General features: G+C 43.1%; 2 protein-coding genes across 2 annotated transcripts in view; one reads left to right on the top strand and one right to left on the bottom strand.

Annotated features, from left to right (window-relative positions):
• vps29 (VPS29 retromer complex component) overlaps window positions 1–23789 on the top strand; it is a 230067-nt gene that overhangs the window by 177534 nt on the left and 28744 nt on the right. The gene's annotated exons all lie outside the window — the stretch shown is intronic.
• mideasb (mitotic deacetylase associated SANT domain protein b) overlaps window positions 1–23789 on the bottom strand; it is an 81327-nt gene that overhangs the window by 30183 nt on the left and 27355 nt on the right. Inside the window, 3 exon segments of the mRNA XM_079573407.1 lie at window positions 1186–1434; window positions 17689–17823; window positions 21792–23215. Of these exon segments, the coding sequence (XP_079429533.1) occupies window positions 1186–1434; window positions 17689–17823; window positions 21792–23042 (1635 nt within the window). The 5' untranslated portion in view covers window positions 23043–23215.

The raw sequence follows: 23789 nt of genomic DNA, 5'->3' as shown, positions 1-23789 counted from the left end.
TAAATCACAAAAAATCACAAAAAATGTTATAGTCAGTGTGAGCAGTGCAGGTTTACATCATAGTGGTTGATAAAGTGGCGCAGGTAAGTGATGTAAATACAGGGATTATTGTGTGTATTCTGCAAGGGGTTATTGCACATGTTACTTCACAGTCTTGTACAGTCTGACAGCAGTGGGGATGAAGGACCTGCTCCTTCTTGCACTGAGGGTGTCTCAGTCTGCCACTGAAAGAGCTGCTCAGCTCCTCTACAGTCCCGTGCAGTGGGTGGGAGGTCCAGGACTAAACCTGGACTGAATAAGAAACTAGACTCTTAGACAAAGAGAAAAGCAGTGATAACACGGCAGTGACAACAAGAAACACATGGGCTTTAGCTTTAGCCCCGCAGAGCCCGAAGTTACGCGCTGTTGTTTACAACTCCAGCTGCACCAAATGGCACCGGAGCATTTGGGATCAAAGATTGTTTTTTGGAAAAGGTGAGCGCTCACTCTGCATTAGCCATTTTTGGAACAGTTATGGTGCATTTTCAGTGACAGAGTGAGCGCTCTCACTATGTAACAGATCTGTGACGTGTGAGGAGCTTTCACTTCGTCGAACAGCGCAGTGTGTTTAGAAAAGTTTATCTGAAAGAAAACGGTGCCTGATGTGGATCTGGTCTGTTCCTGCAGCTCAGAAGGCAAAAAATGTCCTTTCTCTCTTTTTATCAGGGCTTTAGTGGGAATTTTGCTCAAAAAATGAAGTTACAGGTGACGTTGCTGCTCCTGTTTTCTGATGTCCCGTGTTTGTGCCGCTGTGCAGTTTGTTTTCCTGAACGATACTTTTTATAAATATTATTTTAACTCAATTAAAACAACATAGGTATCGAAAAAAGTACCGTTAAGGCACCGGTACCGAAAAGCTGGTATTAAAGTAGTGGTATCGAAAAAATATGAACGGTACCCAGCCCTATACAGGACTACGGGCGCTAAAAAGCATCTCACAAAGCACCAAACTATAAGTGTAGAACCATACGCCTATTGTCGATCAGTGTATATCTGTTGGTTGCTATTGAAGGCCCTGAATGAGACCCCACGGCCACAGCTCATAGTGTTCCTGAATCTAGACCTGACAAACTTTAGCCCCAGATCAGAACAGTTACGCACTCATTTTAACTGGATAACTTAATAAAACGGTATCTGTGGCCGTACCTGGTCCGATCCGTCCGACAGGGAGTTCCTGAGCGACCTCCTCCTGGTGACGATGACCGACGGCTTGTGGCCCAGGTCCCGGTGGGTCCAGGCCGGGTTCAGCGGCGGCTCCTCGCGGCTCTCGGGCGACGACTCGGGTCTTCGCACCGGGACGGACACGGGGATCACCAGGGGCACCAGGCCGTCGTCTCGGGAGCGTTTCACCGAGTTCAGAGCCTCCTCCGCGGGACTCCAGGGTCTGTGCGGGTCCTGAGGGAGACAGTTTGGGTTATTGCACGTGTTCATGACAAAAGGAGAAGAAAAATTGACATTGCTTTGTTGCTCAAAAAGATAATTATCCCTAACATTTTGTTTAGACTAAGGGTCTCCTTAGTCTAAAGTAGAACAGTTCAGCCTGGCTTTAGAGCTCGTTTTTCTGCAGAGACACATGAGCTCAAGGACAGGTCTGAACAGTTCGATGCCTCTATTGCAATTCTAAGTTTGTCACAAAATTATAGCTTTGCAACATTTAATTAATTTCTTAACCCCCACCTAAAAGCAACAAAAAGCTTCAATATAGCGACGAGAAGAAGGATAATAAAGTTGAAAGAAATAAAAGTGTCCGTCCGCTGCGTCCAGCCACTGCAGATCCAAGATGAGCGGGCGGGGAAAGAAAGGCAGCAGCAAAGTTATTTAATTGACCAGAAACTGTCATATTGGCTGCGGAGGAGTTAATTTATACATTTTAAAAACAGAGAACTGCCCCAAAGTGCTGTCCATGTCAAGTGCAAAAATACAGACACGCAAAAAACATATTACTGCAACAATGAACAATAAAATAAAAACTGCAGCAAATGTCTCGCTCAGCTTGAATTAAAAGCCAGGCCTGGGCGATATGGACCAAAAGTCATATCCCGATATATTTAGGTTGAATATCGATATGCGATATATATCCCGATATTTTTTCCGCAAAGTGAGCGCTGTGAAATGAAATGTTCAGTCAAAGTCAAAGCCAAATACGAGTAGTTTTATTGAAAACTCAATATAAAATGTAAACATAAACACTGTATAACAAAGCTCCGTAAGTTGCACATTTAAATAAAAATAAAATCTTAAAGGGGGCCTATTATGCAAAATCGACTTTTTCAAGCTTTACATCATGTTATTAAGTCATTCCCTCATTAAAACCATGCCTGAAGTGTTGCCTTGGCACATTCACGTATTTTCGAGTAATCTGTAGAAACTCTGATGGCGGCCATTTTAGGGATAAAACGCCTGATTCCTTCAGGAAACGCCCTCGACCTCCAGGATACGCCTCCGACCTTTCGTCACCAGCCGAGTAACCAACCACTGCTCCTCAGCAAACCCCCTCCCCGCAGTGTCTAGCCCTAAGATGTAAACAGAGTCATCATGGAGGATTAGCTTCATGTGTTGTGAACCGGAGCCACAGCAGACTTTTACAAAGACACACATCAGTGTTTCTGTTACCGAAACACCCAGGATTAAAACCGGTGACAAGAACACTTATTTCAGCGGCTGGTTCTGCGCTGGGCCTTGATGATGCACAGAGCCTCCGGAGAAAGCTAATGCTAAGCTAAACCTCGAGTCATCACGTGAAAACGAGAAATATGCACAAATGAAGTCAATAAAACCACCACACACATAAAGAACCGTTTAACAATGATCACACACGGAGCCAGGCTTGTTGATTTGGAAGTTTATTGCTCACATTTCATCTACAATGGGCCATAGCCGAGTGGTTTTCTCCCGGAGCTAACAAGCTAGCCGCGACAAGCTAACGGGAAAATTCACTGAAAACAAGCATATTATGCATTGAAAACGTCACTAAAACAGGCAGCTGCTTGAAGCAGCCTTTATGATGATCACACACTGAGCCGGGCTTGTTGATTTCGTAGTTTATTGCTCACATTTCATCTACAGTGAGTCGTAGCCGAGTGGTTTCTCCCGGAGCTAAGGCACTATTAGCCGCGACAAGCTAACAACCTTCACCTTCACAACATTCATTGAAAACAGGCAGCATATTATGCACAAATAACGTCAATAAAGCAGCAACTACTCGAAGCAGCGTTTACGATGATCACACAATGAGCCTGGCTTTACACATTTGTGGTTTATTACAGACTTTTCATCAACAATGAGCTGTAGTCGATTATAACAAGCTAACGGGTAACCTCGAAAAACCATTGTCCACCTGCACAGATAATGTCCGTCTTTGAATCGTATGGGCTCCTGCAGATCCTGGTGTCGTCCATGGGGGTATAGTTAGAGATCCATAGGGCATGGCAGATGCAAAGAGAAGCCTCCAAACAGCAGTTATTTTTCAGGCAAGAGCCCCTTCCAAGCGTCCGGTGTGGAAGGTTCGTTTCCAAATCATATCCTGTGTGGCCATTGTTCACAAAGTGATAAACAGTAGGTCCTTTCCAACAATAAAAATTAAAATGCACCGATCGTAGTTTCAATACTGTTGAGACGAGCGCAGTGTTGTTGTGATGCCACAGACAGCGTGTGGAGGGGGCGTGTCGGAAAGGGTCAGAGGTTCTTAAAGAGACAGGGGCCTATTTCAAGTCATTTGCTAACGCCATTTTGAAAGAGCAATTTTATACAAGGCAGTTCTTCTAATTTACTGCATTGACAGACCAACAGAAGGTTTCGTCATCATTGTAGTGTGCTATAGACTGGTGCTATGTGGCTGAAAAAAGCATAATACCCCCTCTTTAAATAAAAATAGCCTATAAAATAAATCAGGTCAATCTTTTTCTGAGGGCAGCATTTATATAAATAAAGTGTTTGCATCTTGGCCAGGACACTCTTGAAAAAGAGATTTTGGATAAATAAAGGACAAAAAAAAACTAATCTTTTTTTTTTTTTTTAAATCTGCTTGAGATTACCTGTTTCTTTTTGTTAATTTAACAGTTTATCTGAATTTGAAATATCCCGATATACGCGATATGGTCTAATTCCATATCTCATTTAAAAATATATCGATATATCTTAAATATCGATATATCGCCCAGCCCTATTAAAAGCCAGAGTTTAGGGCCAGCAACAACAAAGGCTCGATCTCCTCTGGGTTTTCATTTGGACCGTAGGGGGTCTAAGAGCAACTGGTGCGAAGACCTCAATGTTCTGCAAATTCAAGTCTTTTAAATACGAAAGTGTCAAATCATGAAGAGATTTAAAAGAAAAACGGCAAAATTTTGCAGCAGGATTCTTGGAGCGGCTGAATTGAAAAAACAAAAGGTTTGCAATGCGCCCCATTTGTGAAATCCACTTCTTTCTTTTGGACTGAGCTGTAGCCTAATACACGAGGAGTAACAATGTAAAAAGGAAACATGAGGCTTATTACAACAACCACCGCTGATCCTGCGGCAGCTGAGGAAACTTAAGCTGCCGACAAGTCCTACACGGCCATTACGGAGTCCATCCTCTCCTCCTCCATCACCGTGTGGTTCCCGGCGCTACAGACCGGGACAAGCATCGACTGCAGCGAATTGTGCTGCTGCTGAGAGGGTGACTGGGACCCGGAGGCGTGTGGGTCGGATCACAGCTGACCCTTCTCACTCTGGACACGGACTATTCACCCCCCTCCCCTCAGGCAGGAGGCAACGATCCCGCCACTTGAACAGTTTTTTCCCCACAGCCGTCAGACTCATGAACGATAAAGACCTAATAACTCAGTACAGACTATGTGGTGTGTCCGCACTTAGATCCACTGCACCACTTTATTTAACCTGTTGTTCTATGTCATCTACCATATTCTACCACTTATGTTTATCTTATTTATTTGAATATTCTAATGCATGCCCCTAAAGCCTTATAGTTTAAAGTGTATAGCTTATCTTTATCTAAACTAAACTAACTGTTTTTTATCTTTAATGTTGCACGTCTCACCAAGAAAAAATCCTAGTTTGTGAACCTGTTTACAAGCAATGGCAATAAAAACGATTCTGATTCTGATGTTCTTCATTCATCAGGAGGTAAACACTGACACACGACCTGGTGTTGAAGGCATGTGTGGTTTATCTATGGAAAAAACACGCCCCAGTCGGACTCTTTTTCTTAAATAATGCACTCTCCCTAGTACTATTGTAATGGTTCATTGCAAGTATTTACTATGACTATAACAAATGCAAGTGATCGACTGATTGGTTTGTATCGCCGATGTGATTAAAATAGACTCTAATGATAAAGTTTCAATTGAATGTCATTTTACAACTTTAAAAACATCCCTCATTGTCCTGCTTTGTCCCTCTTCATGTCCCACATCTGGTCACATAATCGATGCTGGTCAGAAGAAAGGACTTTCAGCCACATTAGTTTAAGACAAAACAAGAAACAACCAGCACTAGTAAAATCAACACTTCGTCATGTTGACATAAATTACACAACATTCTACGTCTTTTGATCCAGCCGTGTCTGTTTTAAGCTGCAGATCCTGAACGTGCCGTCAGCTGCAGAGGAACCACATGTGCCTGAGCAGCTCCTGAAAGGCATTCCCCGCGTTTTGACTCTGAGACAAACCAGAGCGAGAGAGCGACGGCAGCAGACGGACGACAGGCCCCTCAGACCCAGCAGCGTCCGGATCAAAGACGCCACATCAGAGGAGCCGGGGCGACACATGCGGCTCGCGCTAGGCAGAACAGACGAGCCTGGAAAAGACTGTTCTGAGAGATGCGGCTAATACAAGTCCAGTTTATTACGTTAAACGCCTTCTAAAGCTTTGCAAACATTAGATTAGAAAGGAGAATGAAGTCAAATGTGGATGTTTTTAAGTAAATTCAACAAATTCTGCAACATTTGAGCAAGAATGTGCAAGCTATCACAGCCTGAGTGAGCGGAGTAACCATCGAACGAAGCGAAACCACCGCTCAGTCAGTGCATCAGGGCTACTGTTAGCGAGAGGAACCACCGCCCAGTCAGTGCATCAGAGCTACTGTTAGCGAGAAGAACCACCACCCTGTCAGTGCATCAGAGCTAATCAGAGCTACTGTTAGCGAGAAGAACCACCGCTCAGTGCATCAGAGCTAATCAGAGCTACTGTTAGCGAGAGGAACCACCAATCAGTCAGTGCATCAGAGCTAATCAGAGCTACTGTTAGCGAGAGGAACCACCGCTCAGTCAGTGCATCAGAGCTAATCAGAGCTACTGTTAGCGGGAGGAACCACCGCCCAGTCAGTGCATCAGAGCTGATCAGAGCTACTGTTAGCGAGAGGAACCACCACTCAGTCAGTCAGTGCATCAGAGCTAATCAGAGCTACTGTTAGCGAGAGGAACCACCGCCCAGTCAGTGCATCAGAGCTAATCAGAGCTACTGTTAGCGAGAGGAACCACCGCCCAGTCAGTGCATCAAAGCTGATCAGAGCTACTGTTAGCGAGAGGAACCACCGCCCAGTCAGTGCATCAGAGCTGATCAGAGCTACTGTTAGCGAGAGGAACCCGACCCTTTAGCCTCTATCCAAATACAAGCGCGATAGTCCTGATGACTTTACTCCGTACTTAGGTCTGCGTGTTACTGTCCCGCACTGTTCATTCACTGTGGACTACATGTTTTTCCAGGCGGAGGGCGGACTTATAAATGCACTGCTACGTGTGGACTAGGCCTAATTGAAAAAAATAATTAATGGCGATTAATCGCATCATAAGTTTTGAGTAAACGCACTCCTGTATCTGAGCCACACATGACCTGAAAGACAAAGCACTCGTATCAACTACAAGCCCCGTCTCCTTTTTACATGAGGGACTTTTATGTAACAAAAGCAACAGAGCGACTTCTGCAACAAAGAGACTCATCTAATTCCAACGAAAAAGACTTTAATTCTGTCTTTAAACTCTACTTTATACCTAAAAGTTTGCAGATTCTGTTCAAAATCAAAAAGAAAATACATTTAAACTGTGACTTATCAAGTGCGTATAGAAATGTTTGGTTAAAGAAATGAGAGCAAATGCTTTAAATGTTGTGTTTATCAGCCAAGTATTATTAATGAATATAATTATTAGAGATATTAAACGCAATTAATCGAATTTCACAAGTGTGATTAACTCAGTATAGCGCTACATGTAAACAGAATAGAAGTAGAAAAACTTTACTGTCGACCATGCACAATGACTTGAATACGTTGAATGAATGCCTTCAGTGAGAATCATAATAATAAAAAGAGTTTCTAACGGGGGTGACGGGTGCAGAATATGAGCCGGGCCTGAACGCTGTAACATGTGGTATTGTTGCTGGTGGAAAGAGCCAGTGGCAGCTCCAAAGAGTTTTTGTGCTGAGCTGTGCGGCCCTCGCTCTCTCTGCTGTGGGGGAGGTGTGTGTGAGCAAACACAGCTCTGACTGAAGGACCCACTGCCCCAGAGGCGAACTGAGGCCACGGAGACTCACTCACAGGCTCCAACACTATGTCCAGGTTTTCCAGCGCTCGGCAGCTGCAGGTCAGCACGTACGGCGGCTTTACGACGTCAGGGCGACTTCTGTGCAGGACGACAATGGGCCGTAAACCACTGAGCCGTGATGTTTGGATTCTGACGGTTTCTCCCGAGTCAGCAGATACTTGTCCAGTGGTTTAACCTCTTACACTCAGCCTCAAGAGAACACATTTCCTCTGGTTCTTCTTTACACAAATCTAAAAGCTTCTTGGAAAAAGTGTCAAAACAAGACGTAAACAAGGATAAAAATGCAACAAAAAAGCACTGAAAAAGCAATAATAATGTGACAAAAAATGCAACAAAAAAGTGACAAAAAAGTTACAAAAAAAGGAAGAAAAAAAATGCAACAAAAAATTACCAAAAAAGTGACAAAAAATTACCAAAAAAGTGACAAAAAATGTGACAAAAAAGGGTCAAAAAAATACAAAAAAGTGACACAAATGCTACAAAAAAAAAAATACAAAAAAGAGAAAAAAATGCAACAAAAAAGTTATGAAAACATGGTAACAACTCAAGGATTAGGTTAATGTAGGTCTTAGCTTTCAAATGAGGCATTCCTCTGGCCTATAGGCTGTAAGCTCCAGTCCAGAAGTGAGTGTGTTGTGTGAAGGCGGGGGTTACAGGGTTAAAACAGGAGTGTTTTTGCTTAAGTAGTGAAAATGCCCAAACTATGCCAAGCTTTGAAATTACTCAAGCAAGTCTCATGAGTCAAATCGAGAGTATGTCACTGAACGAGAGGTGAACGAGCCAAGTGCATGAAAAGCTTTTGTTAACGACTCTTACTGAGCTTAAACAAGTGGAAACAAGTCAATGTTTTTAATGCACAAATACTAAATTTCAATGACACACTGTGCTTATTCCATGTTTTAAGACTTGCAAACCTCCCATTACACAGAAGAATGAGAGGAAATGTTGATATTCAAAGGACAATTGGCCCATGTGGACAAGCTGTGCTTGTGGATACAGCAGCACATGTATTTATGAGGAATATTGCGTCTATATGGGGTCAGCAGTAAAGTCACGCTTCTATCAGGCCGTTTTAGAACTTCCAAGTCTCTGAATGAAGAAGCTCAGAATATTGGGACAATGCATATGAATAGAAAGAGTTGTTTCCGCTGTAATGCAACAATATCTTTATGCTTTTATGCATAGTAGTTGTAGCAGCAGTAGCAACACCAGTACTAGTCCTAGTAAAAGTAGTAATTAATTATTACTAATGATGACCAGGGTATGCTTTTCAGTACGAGGTTTGAGTATTTTGGCTTCATTTTGAACACAACATTAATCTTTTGTTACTTTGTAAAAAATATGGGCCAAATCCTCCAGGTAGGGGGAACAAGGAGCATAAATGAAAGACTCAAGGGGTACGCGAGACAAAAAAGTTCTGGAACCACTGCTCGGTTTAGGCGAGTGATAAAGAGGTTGATGCCCAAATACTATATTTTAAAGGGATATTTCAGTATTTTTGACATAGGGCCTCATTTCCTAGTTATCCAAAGGGTTGCTGATTTCTGAAGATGTATATTTTTTAATTAATGCAGTCCTTATATTTGAAGAGTTTAGTGATGCTAGGTTAATGCTAGGCTAGTGCATATCTATGGTAACTAGTAGTCTGCATTAAAAACCTCTTCAAAATCATGGGCTCGTCCTCCAAACGTTGCCATATCTGATTTGCAGAAAGCTCCTTTGTGAATTCCACGTGTAGTAAAAGTAAACAAACTACTGTAGCTCCGGTAACCGAGCAGATCACTCCGCCGCTGCGTAGCTACAACCAGGAAGCTGATGCTGCTCAAATATAAGCTCTTTTAAAAGCAAAATGGTCATATTTCAAACATTATTCAGTCGACACAGACATTTATATGGGTAGTATAATAGGTGTTATAAGTGATTTTCCTCAGGTGCTCTGTGCTGGGGTCAGACTGTTTTTAATGCAGGCTACTAGTTACCATAGACATACACTAGCCAAGCACTTGCATAACACCGCTAAACTCTTCAAATACACTGCTCACAAAAACTTAGGGCACACTCAAAAAACACGATGTAATTCCAAGTCAATCAAATTTCTGGGATATCAGACTGTCCAGTTAGGAAGCCACGCTTATTGTGAATCAATTTCACTTGGTGTGGAAATTAAACAGACAACAGGTGGAAATGAGCGGCAATTAGCAAGATCACTCCAAAAGAGGAATGGTTTTGCAGGTGGTGACCACAGACCATTTCCCTGTCTTCATCCTTTGTACCGTATTTTTGGAACACTTTTGCATTTGTCCAGTGTTCTCACCACTAGAGGCATCATGAGGAGCATCTACAACCCACAGAAGCTGCTCAGGGAGTGATGCTCATCCAAAATGGCACGTCCATTCGTGCTGTGGCAAGAAGGTTTTCTGTGTCTCCCAGCGCAGTGTCCAGAGCCTGGAGGAGATACCAGGAGACAGGCCAGTGCACCAGGAGACCTGGGGGGGGGCGACCGAGGTCAACAACCCAGCAGCAGGACCGCTATCTGCTCATTTGTGCACGGAGAAACAGGAGAAGCACTGCCCGAGCCCTACAAAATGACCTCCAGAGGGCCACAAATGTGCATGTTGGTCCTCAAACGGTCAGAAACCGACTCCATGAGGGTGGTATGAGGGCCCCACGTCCACAAGTTGGGCTGGTGCTTACTGCCCAACACCGTGCAGCCCGATTGGCATTTGCCCGAGAACACAGCGATTGGCAGATTGGCCAATGGTGCCCTGTGCTCTTCACGGATGAGAGCAGGTTCACCCTGAGCACATGTGACAGACGTGACAGAGTCTGGAGACGCCCTGGAGAACGTTCTGCTGCTGCAACATCATCCAGCATGACCGGTTTGGTGGTGGGTCAGTGATGGTCTGGGGAGGCATTTCATTGGAGGGCCGCACAGCCCTCCATGTGCGAGCCAGAGGTTCCCTGACTGGCATTGGGGACCGGGATGAGATCCTCAGACCTATTGTAAGACCATATGCTGGTGCTGTGGGCCCTGGGTTCCTTCTGATGCCTGATAATGCCAGGCCACATGTGGCAAGAGTGTGTCAGCAGCTCCTGCATGATGAAGGTATTGATGTTATGGACTGGCCTGCCCGTTCCCCAGACTTAAATCCAATAGATACATCTGGGACATCATGTCTCGGTCCATCCATCAACGCCACGTGGCACCACAGACTGTCCAGGAGCTGACTGATGCTCTAATCCAGGTCTGGGAGGAGATCCCTCAGGAGGACATCCGTGGTCTCATCAGGAGCATGCCCAGGCGTTGTAGGGAGTGCATTCAGGCACGTGGAGGCCACACACACGACTGAGGATGATACAGACTCGTTTGGAGGCATTTCTACAGAATTTGGATCAACCAGTGACCTGATTTGTCACTTTGATTTTGACTATAATTTTGGATCCAGACCTCCAGGAGCTGAGAATTTGATTTCCATTTATCATTCTTATGTTATTTTGTTCTCAACACATTGCCATACACTATGAATAAAGATTTTCATCTGAAAAATCAAATTGATTGACATCTAGGATGTGTTTTTTGAGTGTGCCCTAAGTTTTTGTGAGCAGTGAATAAGGACTGCATGAATAAAAATGAAAAAAAATCTCCAGAAATCAACAACACTCTGGATAACTAGGAAAAGAGGCCCTATGTCAAACTCTAACTCAATTCATGTTAGTCGTGCGGCCCCTTGTAAACATTAATTGCCCCCCCCTCGGCGCACACAGCCTATAGACGCCGTAGATGTGTCTCAGTTGTCTCTGTGTGCACACGTTTTGAATTTGCATGTGCACATTTGAGGCGTGACTTGTGTAAACATTCCTTTATGACACACGTTCCTCGCAATAATGGCCTCGCTCTGTGGCGTGAAGTCGCTATTCTCTGAGTTTATGCAAAGGAGCAGCAGAGCAACAGTCTCCACAAACAGCGCTGCTATAGAGACGGGAGCGAGAAGTCACCGGGACTTTTACTGCTGCACAATGTCACATCATTTATGCACTACACGCATCTCAGAGAAAGTAGACCTTCTCTTTGATCTTACCACTATTTTTATTACGCGAGATGTAAAGCAGGTTGTGCAAATGTGAAACAATAAGCACTCCTGGAAAATAATTACATTGCTTTTGTCTTTTCTGTCAGTGTAGTATTTACTCTCACGGACAATTAATGAGTAAAAAAACACTAAAAAGCGTTTTCAATTCAATTCAATGAAACTATAAATTCAAACCTGGCTTGATTTTGTTGCTGAACATAAAGGCAATTTGGGCCATTGCAAACATGACATGATATCATTCATATTCAAATTGATGTCTCTATATGTTTTTTTCCTATTCACCTGCAGAGCCTCACCTTAAACTTGCAGCGACGTGCACACATCCGGAAATACAGAAGTGGTCCTGAACGGCTCTTCTAGGAAAGGACAGAGCTGTTTTGTGAGCTTTAAATAGGATTTTCAGTGGTTTGCAAAGAATATTATATTTGCAAAACAACTGCAGTCTTTGCCGTCTTCGTGTGGAGTGCGATTACCGAAGCCGCCGTCCTAGCTGCTGCTTTACCGCCTCCTCGGTGAACTATACGTGCCGCCGTGAACATATTGTGAAACGGTGAAGTGCATCGTTGTGAGGCCAGATGAAGCGTTTTCGTAGGAACAGCTCGGTCGCACCTCCCGCTCAGGCTTGTACACAGCGAGAGAGGTGTTGATTGAATTCAGCCTCGTTCCAACAAACTCTGCGTCGCTGCTACGGCGGCTCAGGGAAGCAGTTTACGAGCTCATGTCAGCCATTATATACAGTTTATGGATTCTTGCCTCATTTTAAAGCTTAAATGAACATGCAACTCTTTCTCTAGTGGATTTTATAAGGAAGAAATCTAGTAATCCAATAAACACCAGAGCATTGACTAAATGTGGCTTTTAAAATCGCTCTGAATCATTGGTTGAAAAGAGAAAAGACGTCCCCTGGAGATAAGGCGAGTCTCCAGGTCGTCTCAGTGAACACAAACAGGTTGGATTTCAGCAGAGACCACATGGAGACTTGAAATTGTCTGAGAGATCTCCGCAGTCTCGAGCAATTCTGTTGCAAACACTATTTATTGTCCTCAACCTGTGAGACGTCTCTGTGATGTCTCTTTAAAGGAACAGGCCACCATTTTTACAAACTGTATGTTCTTATCTTGGCTTAGACGAGTTGATGCGTACCTGTCTGGTCTTTGTGCGGGCGCTCTGTCACGCAAACGTTGTTAGCATTTAGCCTCTCCTAGCATATCCATAGCTCCAAACTGGGGTGAAGTTAGAAGCGACCAAGCTGTTCCACGTTTTCCATATTTAAAGACCAGGCCACTGTTTTTCAATACTGAGATGTGTTCTTACCTGAGCTTAGACGAGTTGATGTGTACCTGTCTGGTCTTGTGTGTGTGCTTGCGCTCAGTCACGCAACTGACCAAAGATGTTGCTAGCATTTGGCCTCTCCCAATGTATTCCTATAGCTCCACAGGGTGAAGTTAGAAGCGACCAAGCTCTTCCATGAGCACAAAGACCAGACAGGTACGGATCAACTCGTCTAAGCTCAGGTAAGAACATATCTCAGTGTGGAAAAACGGTTGGCTGTTCCTTTAAATACAGTTCTGTGAAAAGTAGGGAAAACGTTGGACCACTTGGTTGCTTCTAACTTCACCCCAGTTTGGAGCTATGAATATGCTAGGAGGCTAAATGCTAACAACATTTGCGTGACAGAGCGCCCGCACAAAGACCAGACAGGTACGCATCAACTTGTCTAAGCTCAGGTAAGAACATATCTCTGCATAGAAAAAAGGTTGTTCCTTTAATGTCTCCGAGACCTGTCAGACACCACATCAAAGAGACTCCGTAAGACTCTTTGGGCCAGATCTTGTGGCGGCGCACGGGGCGGCGCAGGCTCTTGGCGAATTATTTTCCGAGTGGCGTAGCTATATGTGCCATTCGCCTCCGCCACCTGTGAGGGGGCGTCACAAGAGGAGGTGACTGCACTGATGGAAACACGGCTGACATTCATTTCCTCGTTTACATTGCGCTGTCTTGTGTTCTTTCTTAAGCCCTAGGCTCTCACAGGTCAAACGGGACGCGGAGTCGATCTTCTTGGAGGAAAATGTGTGTCTCCACCCACTTAAATGCGCTAAGTCTGGAGTGGCAAGATCACAAAGACTACCTGGAGACTCGGCTTATTGTCAGGGGGACGTATCTGAGACGTCTCCGTGACCCGCGGTAACTCGAGTCTCTAACTATTCTCCAGGCCGGTGAGGTTAGGGCTGCACGATTATTGAAAAAATAATAATCACAATTATTTTTGTCATAATTGAAATCACGATTATTCAAATGATTATTTGTTGCCTTTAAAAAAAAGTCTTCATTTTATTTATATATTTATTAATCAAAAAACTATGCTGAATATTTTCTGTTTTCTGAACAGTCATAAAAGTACAAACGATTTCAAGTTTGCCTCCATTAAGGAGAGTTCTCTGTTTCACACCTGCCCCCTGCTGGCCGGCCCTCACACCTGCACAAGTAAGCTGAGCGGCGCGGCCTGATGACATCATCACACAGCGCTGTTTGTTTTTATGTCAGGCAAAATGTGAAGGGAAAATAATCCCAGCGCCATGAAATAATGCAAGTCTGCTTTGCACAAAAAAGAAAAAGTTTATGAAAAAAATAAAATAAAGCAAAATTGGAGAAAAAAGTAATTGTGTTTTTTCTGATTATGCTAATTTTGGAATCGTTTAGTGTACACTGCAAAAAGTAATTAACTAGATCCGTATAAACATCTCAATTTGAGCATAATAATCCAAATTTTAGTTGTTTTGACTAGTTAAGAAGTTCTTGGGCATTTGTCCTAGATTATTTCACTTGTTCTGAGATGTTTCTGACTCGTTTCGATACATTTCGTCCTTATTTCAGGTCATTTTCTTTGCCAATGGGATAAGAAAATTGGTCTCATCTCATTGGCAATTTTACTTTCTTATTTCAAGCGAGATTTACCCAAGAACTGGTCGGAAATGTCCTCAAACAAGCAAAGTAAACTTGGTCCGATAAGGAAAAGTGTCTAAATGAGTGGAAACCGCTCAGAACACGATACATTTCCTCAATTCAAGTCATTAAAGCAAATGCTTGATATTTACTTTTTGTAGTGTAATAATCGAAATTGTAATCGAATTTCGATTAACTGCACAGCCCTAGGTGAGGCAGGCCCTTTGTATGTGCGAGGCCCTTAACCAGACACACAGATCGATTATCATATTGTAGAATGTTCTTTTTGGAAGGGGATCTAATGACCAGTGTTGTTTTTCATATTACATCGTGAGCCCGCTCTCGTCTCCACTGTGCTACTGTTCTCTCAAAGCCAATCATAGCTGTGGTGCTCGTGGTGCTTATTTCCATGGAGAAGTGCATGGAAAGTAGAAATGCTGACCCGTTTATGCCTGGTCTCTGTTCCTGATGTTATAATGTGTTGACGAGACACTTGACAGAGATCCTGGTTGCAGTGAGAGGAGGCTCACTCAGAACATCCCACATCAGTGTTTGTGAAATGCTCTCCTCTGTATTTAATGTCTCCTGTAATGAGCTTTTGTGCAAAACACCACTCACCTTAAAAAGCATTGTTCTAATTCAAATAAAAAGTCATGATTTTCCTATTGAGCTTCACTTAGGTCTTGTTTTGGTTAGTTTTAAGTCTTGCTTTGACACAATTTGATCCGTCCATGAGTCATTTATGCTTTTATGGGATGAAGAGAGAGCTGAAAAACACAACTCAGCGAGAATGACTAAGAGTGATGAAGTACAGATGAATGCAACATGAGTAAAAGGAAGATGAGGGATGTTCTTTTTTAGCTCATTTTTTAAAGTAGTTTTGGATCGACTGAATAAACCAAAGAGAGAGATGAAAGAGAAGGTAAGGAGGAAAAAGATGAGGGATTTGCCAAGAGTCCACATTATTCTGAGAGTATTTCTGCACTGACTTTGCAGCATTTCATTACATTAACAGAACAGAAACTCGCTTCAGATTCATCCTGTTTTTCTTAAGCACGAGCTGTGACGCAGCAGTTTTTAGCCAGAGCACAGGGGGAAGATTTAATGTCTCTTAACGACATTTCAATGGCCAGATAACATCATTCGAATGCCACAAATACAAAAGATATGAATTTATGATATTTAAAGATTTCTAATCTTCCCACCAACCGACAAATGTGGATATTCAAAAGGGAATTGGACTAAACATGTAAATCTTGAGTGAAACTGGAAGAAAATGTGCAGAAATGCTGTTTAAACCTGCAGGAGCGTGTCTTGGAGCAGTTTTTGTTGAAATTATGGAGAAGTCATGTCAAGCCTTAACCCGTATTCACCTTATTCCGGAGGCTCGCGTGGGCGCCGTCATGAATTGTGCCCGCCCCTTTTCTCCTATGTGTTAACATGGGACTGGAGAAGTCCGCATAAAATCAGTCACTATACAAAAACAAAGCCGTTTTCAGGCCGCGCAGAGAAACGGTGCAGTGTTGACGTGTTCGTGCAAATGAACATTGGCCATTTTACACAAATCAATCGACTAAACATTAGATTTGAGCGGAGAATATTTTCCCTCGTTCTCCGTTTAAATGAACGGGCTTCGCGCTCGACCGGAAGTGTCTGGAAAACGAGGTGCCGAGACAACGAACAAAGTGGCAAAAGTGGGCGGGCCGGAATAAGGTCAATTAAAGGGACTAGATTCAAGTTTGTCATTTTATACTCATTACTGCCACCTCAGGTCTTACACGTAACTGCAGGTTCTATATTAAGCTCGTGCATGACGGCACTTAGGACCCAAATAAACAACTTTCTGAGTGACAGTGCAGGATTTTAGAGGCAGTTGTGGTAAACAGGTCTGGGATCAATGATGGCTGAACATGTAGGGGGAGGAAAATACACCATTTTAACATTTTTAAACTCCGTACCGTCCCTTTAAGAAATGTGGATTTAAAGCCTGGAATCAAATTAAATGCATTTTGAGGTAATGTAAGGTCTTAATTCTAGCACAGTTAATTAAAACTACTAATTACTTTTAATTATTGCACTGATTCCATGTTTCTACATTGAAATTCTAATTTGAAGGGCCATTTTCTAGCATTGCTGCAACAGTATCTTCACATCATTAGCTCCTACAGACTTCAAACTTTCAGCCATGGACTGAACAATATTTTGAGTTTTTTTTTAGAGCGATTCTTTAAATATCTAAAACCTTGCCTGATTTATTGAGCTTTGAAAGTCAAAAAACAAGGCAAAATTTAAAGCTGCCTTAAAGGGGCTGGAAGCAAGTTGGCCATTTTATACTCACTACTGCCACCTAAGGCCATACGTGTAACTGCATCTTCTATATTAAAGGGACTATAAGGAGTTTAAAAATGTTAAAATTAAGTATTTTCCTCCCCCTACATGTTCCAGCCATGTCCTAATGTGTAGAATGAGCTCAGACCTGTTCACCACAACTGCCTCTAAAATCCTGCACTGTCACTCAAAAATGTGTCACTTCGGCCCGAATTGCCGTCATGCACGAGCTTAATATAGAAGGTGCAGTTACACATATGGCCTGAGGTGGCAGTAGTGAGTATAAAATGGCGAACTTGCTTCCAGCCCCTTTAAGCTCGGCACTTCGGACCCGAATTAACACTTTCTGAGTGACAGTGCAGGATTTTAGAGGCAGTTGTGGTGAACAGGTCTGAGCTCATTCTACACATTAGGACATGGCTGGTACATGTAGGGGGAGGAAAATACTTAATTTTAACATTTTTAAACTCTGTATAGTCCCTGTAAGCGTTGTCTTTTTTAAATTCTTTTCATCAGTAGGTGGAGTATTGAACTCTGCTCCACCAACACCCCCCTCCCCTCACCTGGCAAAGGGGATCACTTAGAGCGTTTCCCCATTCACCTGCAGCGAATCGCCTTAAGAGCAAATTTCTAACTTCTGCCAGTGATTCAATATGTCAATAACACATTCTGCCTGAACACAATGCAGTTACCATTTGAACATTTCAGTTTTTCGCTCTGAAAGGTATAAAAGGAGGCGCGGGACGTTTACCTTGACGAAGTTGGACGGCAGCGACTCCATCTCCGAGGCCTTCTGCGCCAGAGTCTCCAGGTTCACCTCCTGGGACTGCCTCCTCTTCCTGCGGGTGCTCTGGATGACCCCCGTGGGGGCTCCGTTCTGGGTCCCCTGCACACAAAGGTCACAGCCACGTTTACTCCAGGTACAGGGGTGTAGGCGACCAGTATCTGAAGAAGGGCCTATATCAAGCTGATGTAGCCATTCTGAAGTAAACCATAGGCATTTATAAGATATATTGTACCACTACCACTATGAAGTACTCTTTTTTTTTTAACTTACTGCTCCATCGGGTGTTTTTATTGTGGGGATCGCGCTGGTTATAAGCGTTACCCTCTCGGACAATCCCCTTTGGTACTGGCCGAGGTTCGCCAAGCATCCATCGGTGAAGTGACGGTCACAGACAAACGTGTTCTGTCTGGTGAAAGTCAGTCGCTGAATCCCGGAGAGAAATTCCAACCATTTCTGGCGATTGGACGCTTCTTTAGGAAGGCTGAATAAAGTCGTGTAGCTCTCGCAGCCAAACGCGCATTTTCGCCGAGGCATTATCGTAAAGAAAAGAGCAGGTGGTGTCTCTTTACAGGAGGTTAGAAAGGAGCCTCTTCTCCACAACTTCACACCAAACAATGACTGTCGGGACGCTCGCTGCTCCACCTCTGAAAAAGGGGGCACTTCCTGGATGGGGGTGGTTTGACAATCTTACGTAAGACGGTCAGAACTCTGGGGGTGTTTTTGATAAGGAAACAGCATTACAACATGGTTAAAAGCACCAAAAAGTTGATTTTCGTATGATATAGGACTTTTAAAGCCTGTGGAGCGGCTCTTTTGAGCTTCGACGAAGAAATCCTAGATGAATGTTCTCTGGAGTCGATGAAACAAGTAAACCCATAATGTGTTTGTACACGAGTGACAATCTGCAATAGTATGAAGCAAGATCTGTGCTGGAACAAAGGCTTTGACGAATGATTTGTTGAATTTTTCCAGGGAAGTTGCAACTAACGATTATTTATTATGATTAATCGATCGGCTGTGAATAGTGTATGAAAATTGTATTTTTTCAATCACATTGGTAAAGTAGCATCGCTTGAGGACGTGTTGATGGAGTAAACTTAAAGTAAACGTTGTTGGAGGCTCTGCTTTCTGAGATATTCATGAAATTTACAATATACAAAAACTATACAAACAAAGTAGGTTTTCGATAGTTGTTTCAGCCCTACTTCAAAGATTTGACTTTTAATTACTTTATTCATCAAGATACTATCAATTTTAATGAATGTTTTGTTGTTAAATTTGAGACTGTCTTTTGGTTCAAAGGGGCTAGATTCAAGTTCGCCATTTTATACTCATTACTGCCACCTCAGGCCATACGTGTAACTGCAGCTTCTATATTAAGCTCGTGCATGACGGCACTTCAGACCTGAAGTAACACCTTTTTGAGTGACAGTGCAGGATTGTAGAGGCAGTTGTGGTGAACAGGTCTGAGCTCATTCTACACATTAGGACATGGCTGGAACATGTAGGGGGAGGAAAATACATGCTTTTAACATTTTTAAACTCCGTACAGTCCCTTAACCTCTTACCCTCCGCCTTAACCGAGCGCATTTTCTCCTGTTTAGCTTTACCCACATCTAAAATCTTCTCAACTGAAGACTTTACAGCCTCAAGGCCAGTGTAACACCTCATTTGAAAACTAAGACCTACAAAACTCACCGCAGCTTTTTTGTCACCGCGTTTTTATCACATTTTTGGCATGTTTTCGTATTTTTGTCGCTCTTTTGTGGCTTTCTCATTGCTTTTTCATCTCTCTTTAGTCGAGCCTTCTCGTTTTGTCGTCTGTTTGCGGTTCTTGCATTTTCATCACTTTTTCACCAAATTTTTTGTCACCTTTTAATCTAATTTGATTATCTGCCTCGTTGAAGTTATCCGTCCCTGTACTTTCCTTCTGTCTTTATCCTTTGATTGTTTCTGTCTGCACCATTGTCTTATCCAGACGCTGCTTATTCCAAGTCTTATCTGAAACTGTTAGTTGTGTCATAATGCATTTCCTACATCCCAGTTCTCTACAGGGACGAGATTAAAGACATGTTTGGTAACTTTCAGGCAGCAAACCGACACGGTGATGCAATGACAAAAGACAGCGATGAAAAAGTGATGAACACATAACAAAAAAATCACAAAAGAGCAACAAAAAAAACAAAAAAAAAGGGAAAAATGAAATGAAACAACAGGGCAACAGTGCAAGGAAAAAGATCCATCAGTTTAGGCAGTGGGTCACATGTTAAAGCACTTCTACTCTTGACCGCAGTTTTTGGCTCCCGCACAGTAATAGGTCCAGGTCGCAGCTCAGTGAGAATCTACAACGTAAATAGTCTTGAAAAAAGGTGTTTCCAAACTTCTATTTTGTATTATCAACAAATGTGCAGTAAAAACAGTTGAGCAATGTCGGTATTTTCCAGTAAATTTAGATGTAACGCTGGTCGGACTCAAATTAAATGCTTTTATAATGACAATAAAGGCCTTAATTTTGGCCGCCTGAACCGAGCACATTTTCAGAATCACAATCAGAACAGATTTTATTCCTATTGTTTGAGAACAAGTTCTATCATTTTTTCTCGGTGCAGACGAGAAAAAACACACAGGTGCTTGTCATATAATTAGAATATCATGAAAAAGTGCATTTACTTCTGTTATTCAACTTAAACTGTGAAACTAATATATGATATAGCCTCATTACGTGCAAAGTGAGATATGTATAGCCTTTATTTGTTATCATTATGATTGTTATGGCTCAGGTTGTAAAAACCCCAAATTATACACTACAAAAAGTAAATATCAACTATTGGCTTAAATGACTTGAATTGAAGAAATATATCTTGTTTTGAGAGGATTCCCCTCATTTAGACCTTTTTCCTGGTCTGACCAAGATTGCTTTGCTAGTTTGATGACATTTGAGATGGTTCTGTGGTAAATCTCGCTTGTAAAACTCAACAAAAAAGTGGCAACAACACAAGGAAAAAGAAGTATATATATATCCACTTCTGTTATTCTACTTAAACTGTGAAACTAATATGATATAGAGTCATTACATGGAAAGTGAGATATGTAAAGCTTTTATTTGTTACAATTTTAGTATGGCTCAGCTTGTAAAAACCCCAAATCACAAATCTCAGAAAAGTATTTTGAAAATGGACTGTAAGCCATAATCACATTTTAATATGAATTACAGAAATAAATGAACTTTTTCATGATATTCTTATTATATGATGAGTATACAGTGATTCTGGCATAACCCAAACCTAAAAGTGAGGAGAAACCCAGGATGAAAAGGCAACATAAATGTGCCCAAAATGTGGCGAAAACGAAACAAAAAAGTGACAAAAAAGTGATAAAAACTCAACAAAAAAGCGGCAACAACGCAAGGAAAAAGATCTGTTTAAATCAGTTGTGGTCTTAGCCAGTGTTAATTTCGTCGACTAAAATATTTAGTCTTAATTTTAGTCAAAGTGATATTTTTGCCGACTAAAATTGGACTAAAACAAAATTAAAAGTTTCTCATGAGTCTAAAACTATGACTAAAATGTCCAGATATTTTAGTCGACTAAAATAAGACTAAATAAAAATGAAAAGGAGAGACTAAAATCAGCCAAACTTCTATTGACCGACTGAAAGAGCCTCATATCATTTAAATTCACTGCCAAATGAACAGCTCTGAGCTTTATTCAAGTGGAAGCAGCTCCATGAAGCAGAGGAACAAGATTAAATATGATTATAATGAATATTATAAATATAAGTCGACTAAATTAGTCTTACATTTAGTCGACTAAATATACTTGCAATTTTAGTCGACTAAAACTAGACTAAAATTAAATTACATTTTAGTCAAAAGACTAAGACTAAAACTAAAATAAAATATGTTGTCAAAATGAACACTGGTCTTAGCTTTCAAATGAGGCGTTACACTGGCCTATAGTGTGTAAACCTCAATCCAAAAGCTTTTAGATTTGGGGTTAAGAAGGTTAATGCTTCTTCAATAACAAAACTAAATTTCAGCACAACTCCTGAAGCGACCTGTGACCCACCTCAGCCGTGAACGACGACACCAGGAAGGGATTCTCGGACGACGGCGCTCCCCCTTCCTTCGACAGCCTCCGCGACCTCCTGAGCCCCGGCTGCGGCGACACGGCCTCGCTCTGCTGGACCTGCCCCAGCGGGTCGCACGTCTGCTGCAGCGGCTCCGGGGTTATGTCCTGGATCAGGGGCTCGTGGACTTTGGGGAGGGCGGACTCGCTGTTGGAGTGCACCACCACGACCTGCTGCTGCTGCTGCTGCTGCTGCTGCTGCTGCTGCTGCTGCTGCTGCTGCTGCTGCTGCTGCTGCTGCTGCTGCTGCGTCTGAGCCGAGGGGAAAAAGTCATGCATGTTTTGTTGGGGCAAATGCTGATTCTGCAAGTGCTGTATGTGGAGCTTTTGTTCGCGCGGCCCTTGTTGCTGCTGCTGCTGCTGGGGCTGACTCTGAAACATGGCGTGGTGCTGCAGGAGCTGCTGTTGTTGTTGTTGTTGTTGTTGTTGGTGGTGGTGGTGATGGTGGTGATGCGGCTGGGGCTGGGGCTGGGGCTGGATCTGAGGCTGGGGCTGGGGCTGGATCTGAGGCTGGGGCTGGGGCTTGCTCTGGTAACTCGGCGGATTCGGGAGCGCCGCCACCGCCGTCGCCCGACTCCCCTGGAAAGCCTGGTAGTACGAGGGCAGCTGCTGCGTTTTGGGCTGCCCGAACGCGAGCTGGAAGGGCTGCAGGACTGAGCTGCTCTTCCCGGGATGCTGCTCCTGGAATCCTTGCGACGGGGGTTGTTGCTGTTGAGCTGCGTTACTGGGAGGAGGAAGAGTTTGTGGGGGTTGCTGCTGGTTCTGGCTCCCCACACTCACCCCTCCCATGAAATTCGTGTAGTTCGACGCCCAGTGAGGCATGCTGGAAGTCCAAGCCGCTTGCCTTTGCTGCTGCTGCTGCTGCTGCTGCTGCTGCTGCTGCTGCATCGCCTCCTGTTGCGTCCACTTCATGGGCACGGTTTGCTGATAATGCCCTCCCCGGCTTTGATCGCCTTTGTCCGGGCTGAAAATAACAGAGTTCAGATACATGTTGTGGTGCCCCTCCGTGTTGGAAGTGACCGTGCTGGCCGCCTCGCTCTGCCCCGGGTCCACGATGTTCCCGCTCTGCAGGTAGTAGTCCTGCGGGTGCTGAGACGCCTCCTTCATGGTTTGCTCGCTGAAGAATGTGATTCGTTTTCCCGTTCGTTTAGCGCCGGCTTTCTGAGGGGCGGGTACGCTCATGTCGTGCATCAAGGAGCAAAGGGAAAGGTTTATCTTCTCCAAACATCCAAAAACCTCGGCAGAGACTACATTTGTTTGAAGACTCTGAAAAACTCTTTGCAGGAAAAACTACATTGGTTTCAGTTCAATGGGTTTCCTCTTCTTAATCAAGGTCTGTATTTCCTTTATGCATCTGTGATTTCCTGAGGAGAAATAAAAGAGAGGGTAAGTTGCTGCAATATGATAGTTTTTGCAGTGATTTTGAAACATATAGCTGCTTGTTAATATGGCAGGGATCTCCCACCAGTTTCTCTCCAGGCCATTCCAGGCAGCTGGCCAAGGACTTTCTACATTTCCACATACGCTCGATGACACATTCGAGATGCATTTTGTTGTTGTTGTTGTGAACACGCTGAACGCAGTCAAACATGTAGGTCGATATAGCAAAGTATACAGACAAAACTCAAGTCATTTACTCTGAAAAACTCCACATAAGTTGCATTTAGTTTAGCTCGCCGGGTACAAAAGGTTGGAGACACCTTTAATATTTTGTCACCTAGTATTGGGATTAGGGCAGGGTACCGTTAGCATTTACAAGAAGGGACTTGGTTGTTTCAGCTCAAATAAAGTGAAAGTTTCAGTTCAAATAAATGACTTTTCCCTAATTTAAAACTTTTTTTTTTCTTGTTTTTGCCCATTTTTTTCTGGTCCCAATTTTTTCCCCATTTTCCTCAATTACCCCCAAATGTATTCAATTTTTGCCCCTATTTTTGCCCA

The sequence above is a fragment of the Gobius niger genome, assembly GCF_951799975.1.
Source record: "Gobius niger genome assembly, chromosome: 16".
Classification (NCBI taxonomy): Eukaryota; Metazoa; Chordata; class Actinopteri; order Gobiiformes; family Gobiidae; genus Gobius; species Gobius niger.
Note: the sequence above shows the minus strand (reverse complement) of the source record. Positions and strands in the feature narration are given on the sequence as shown.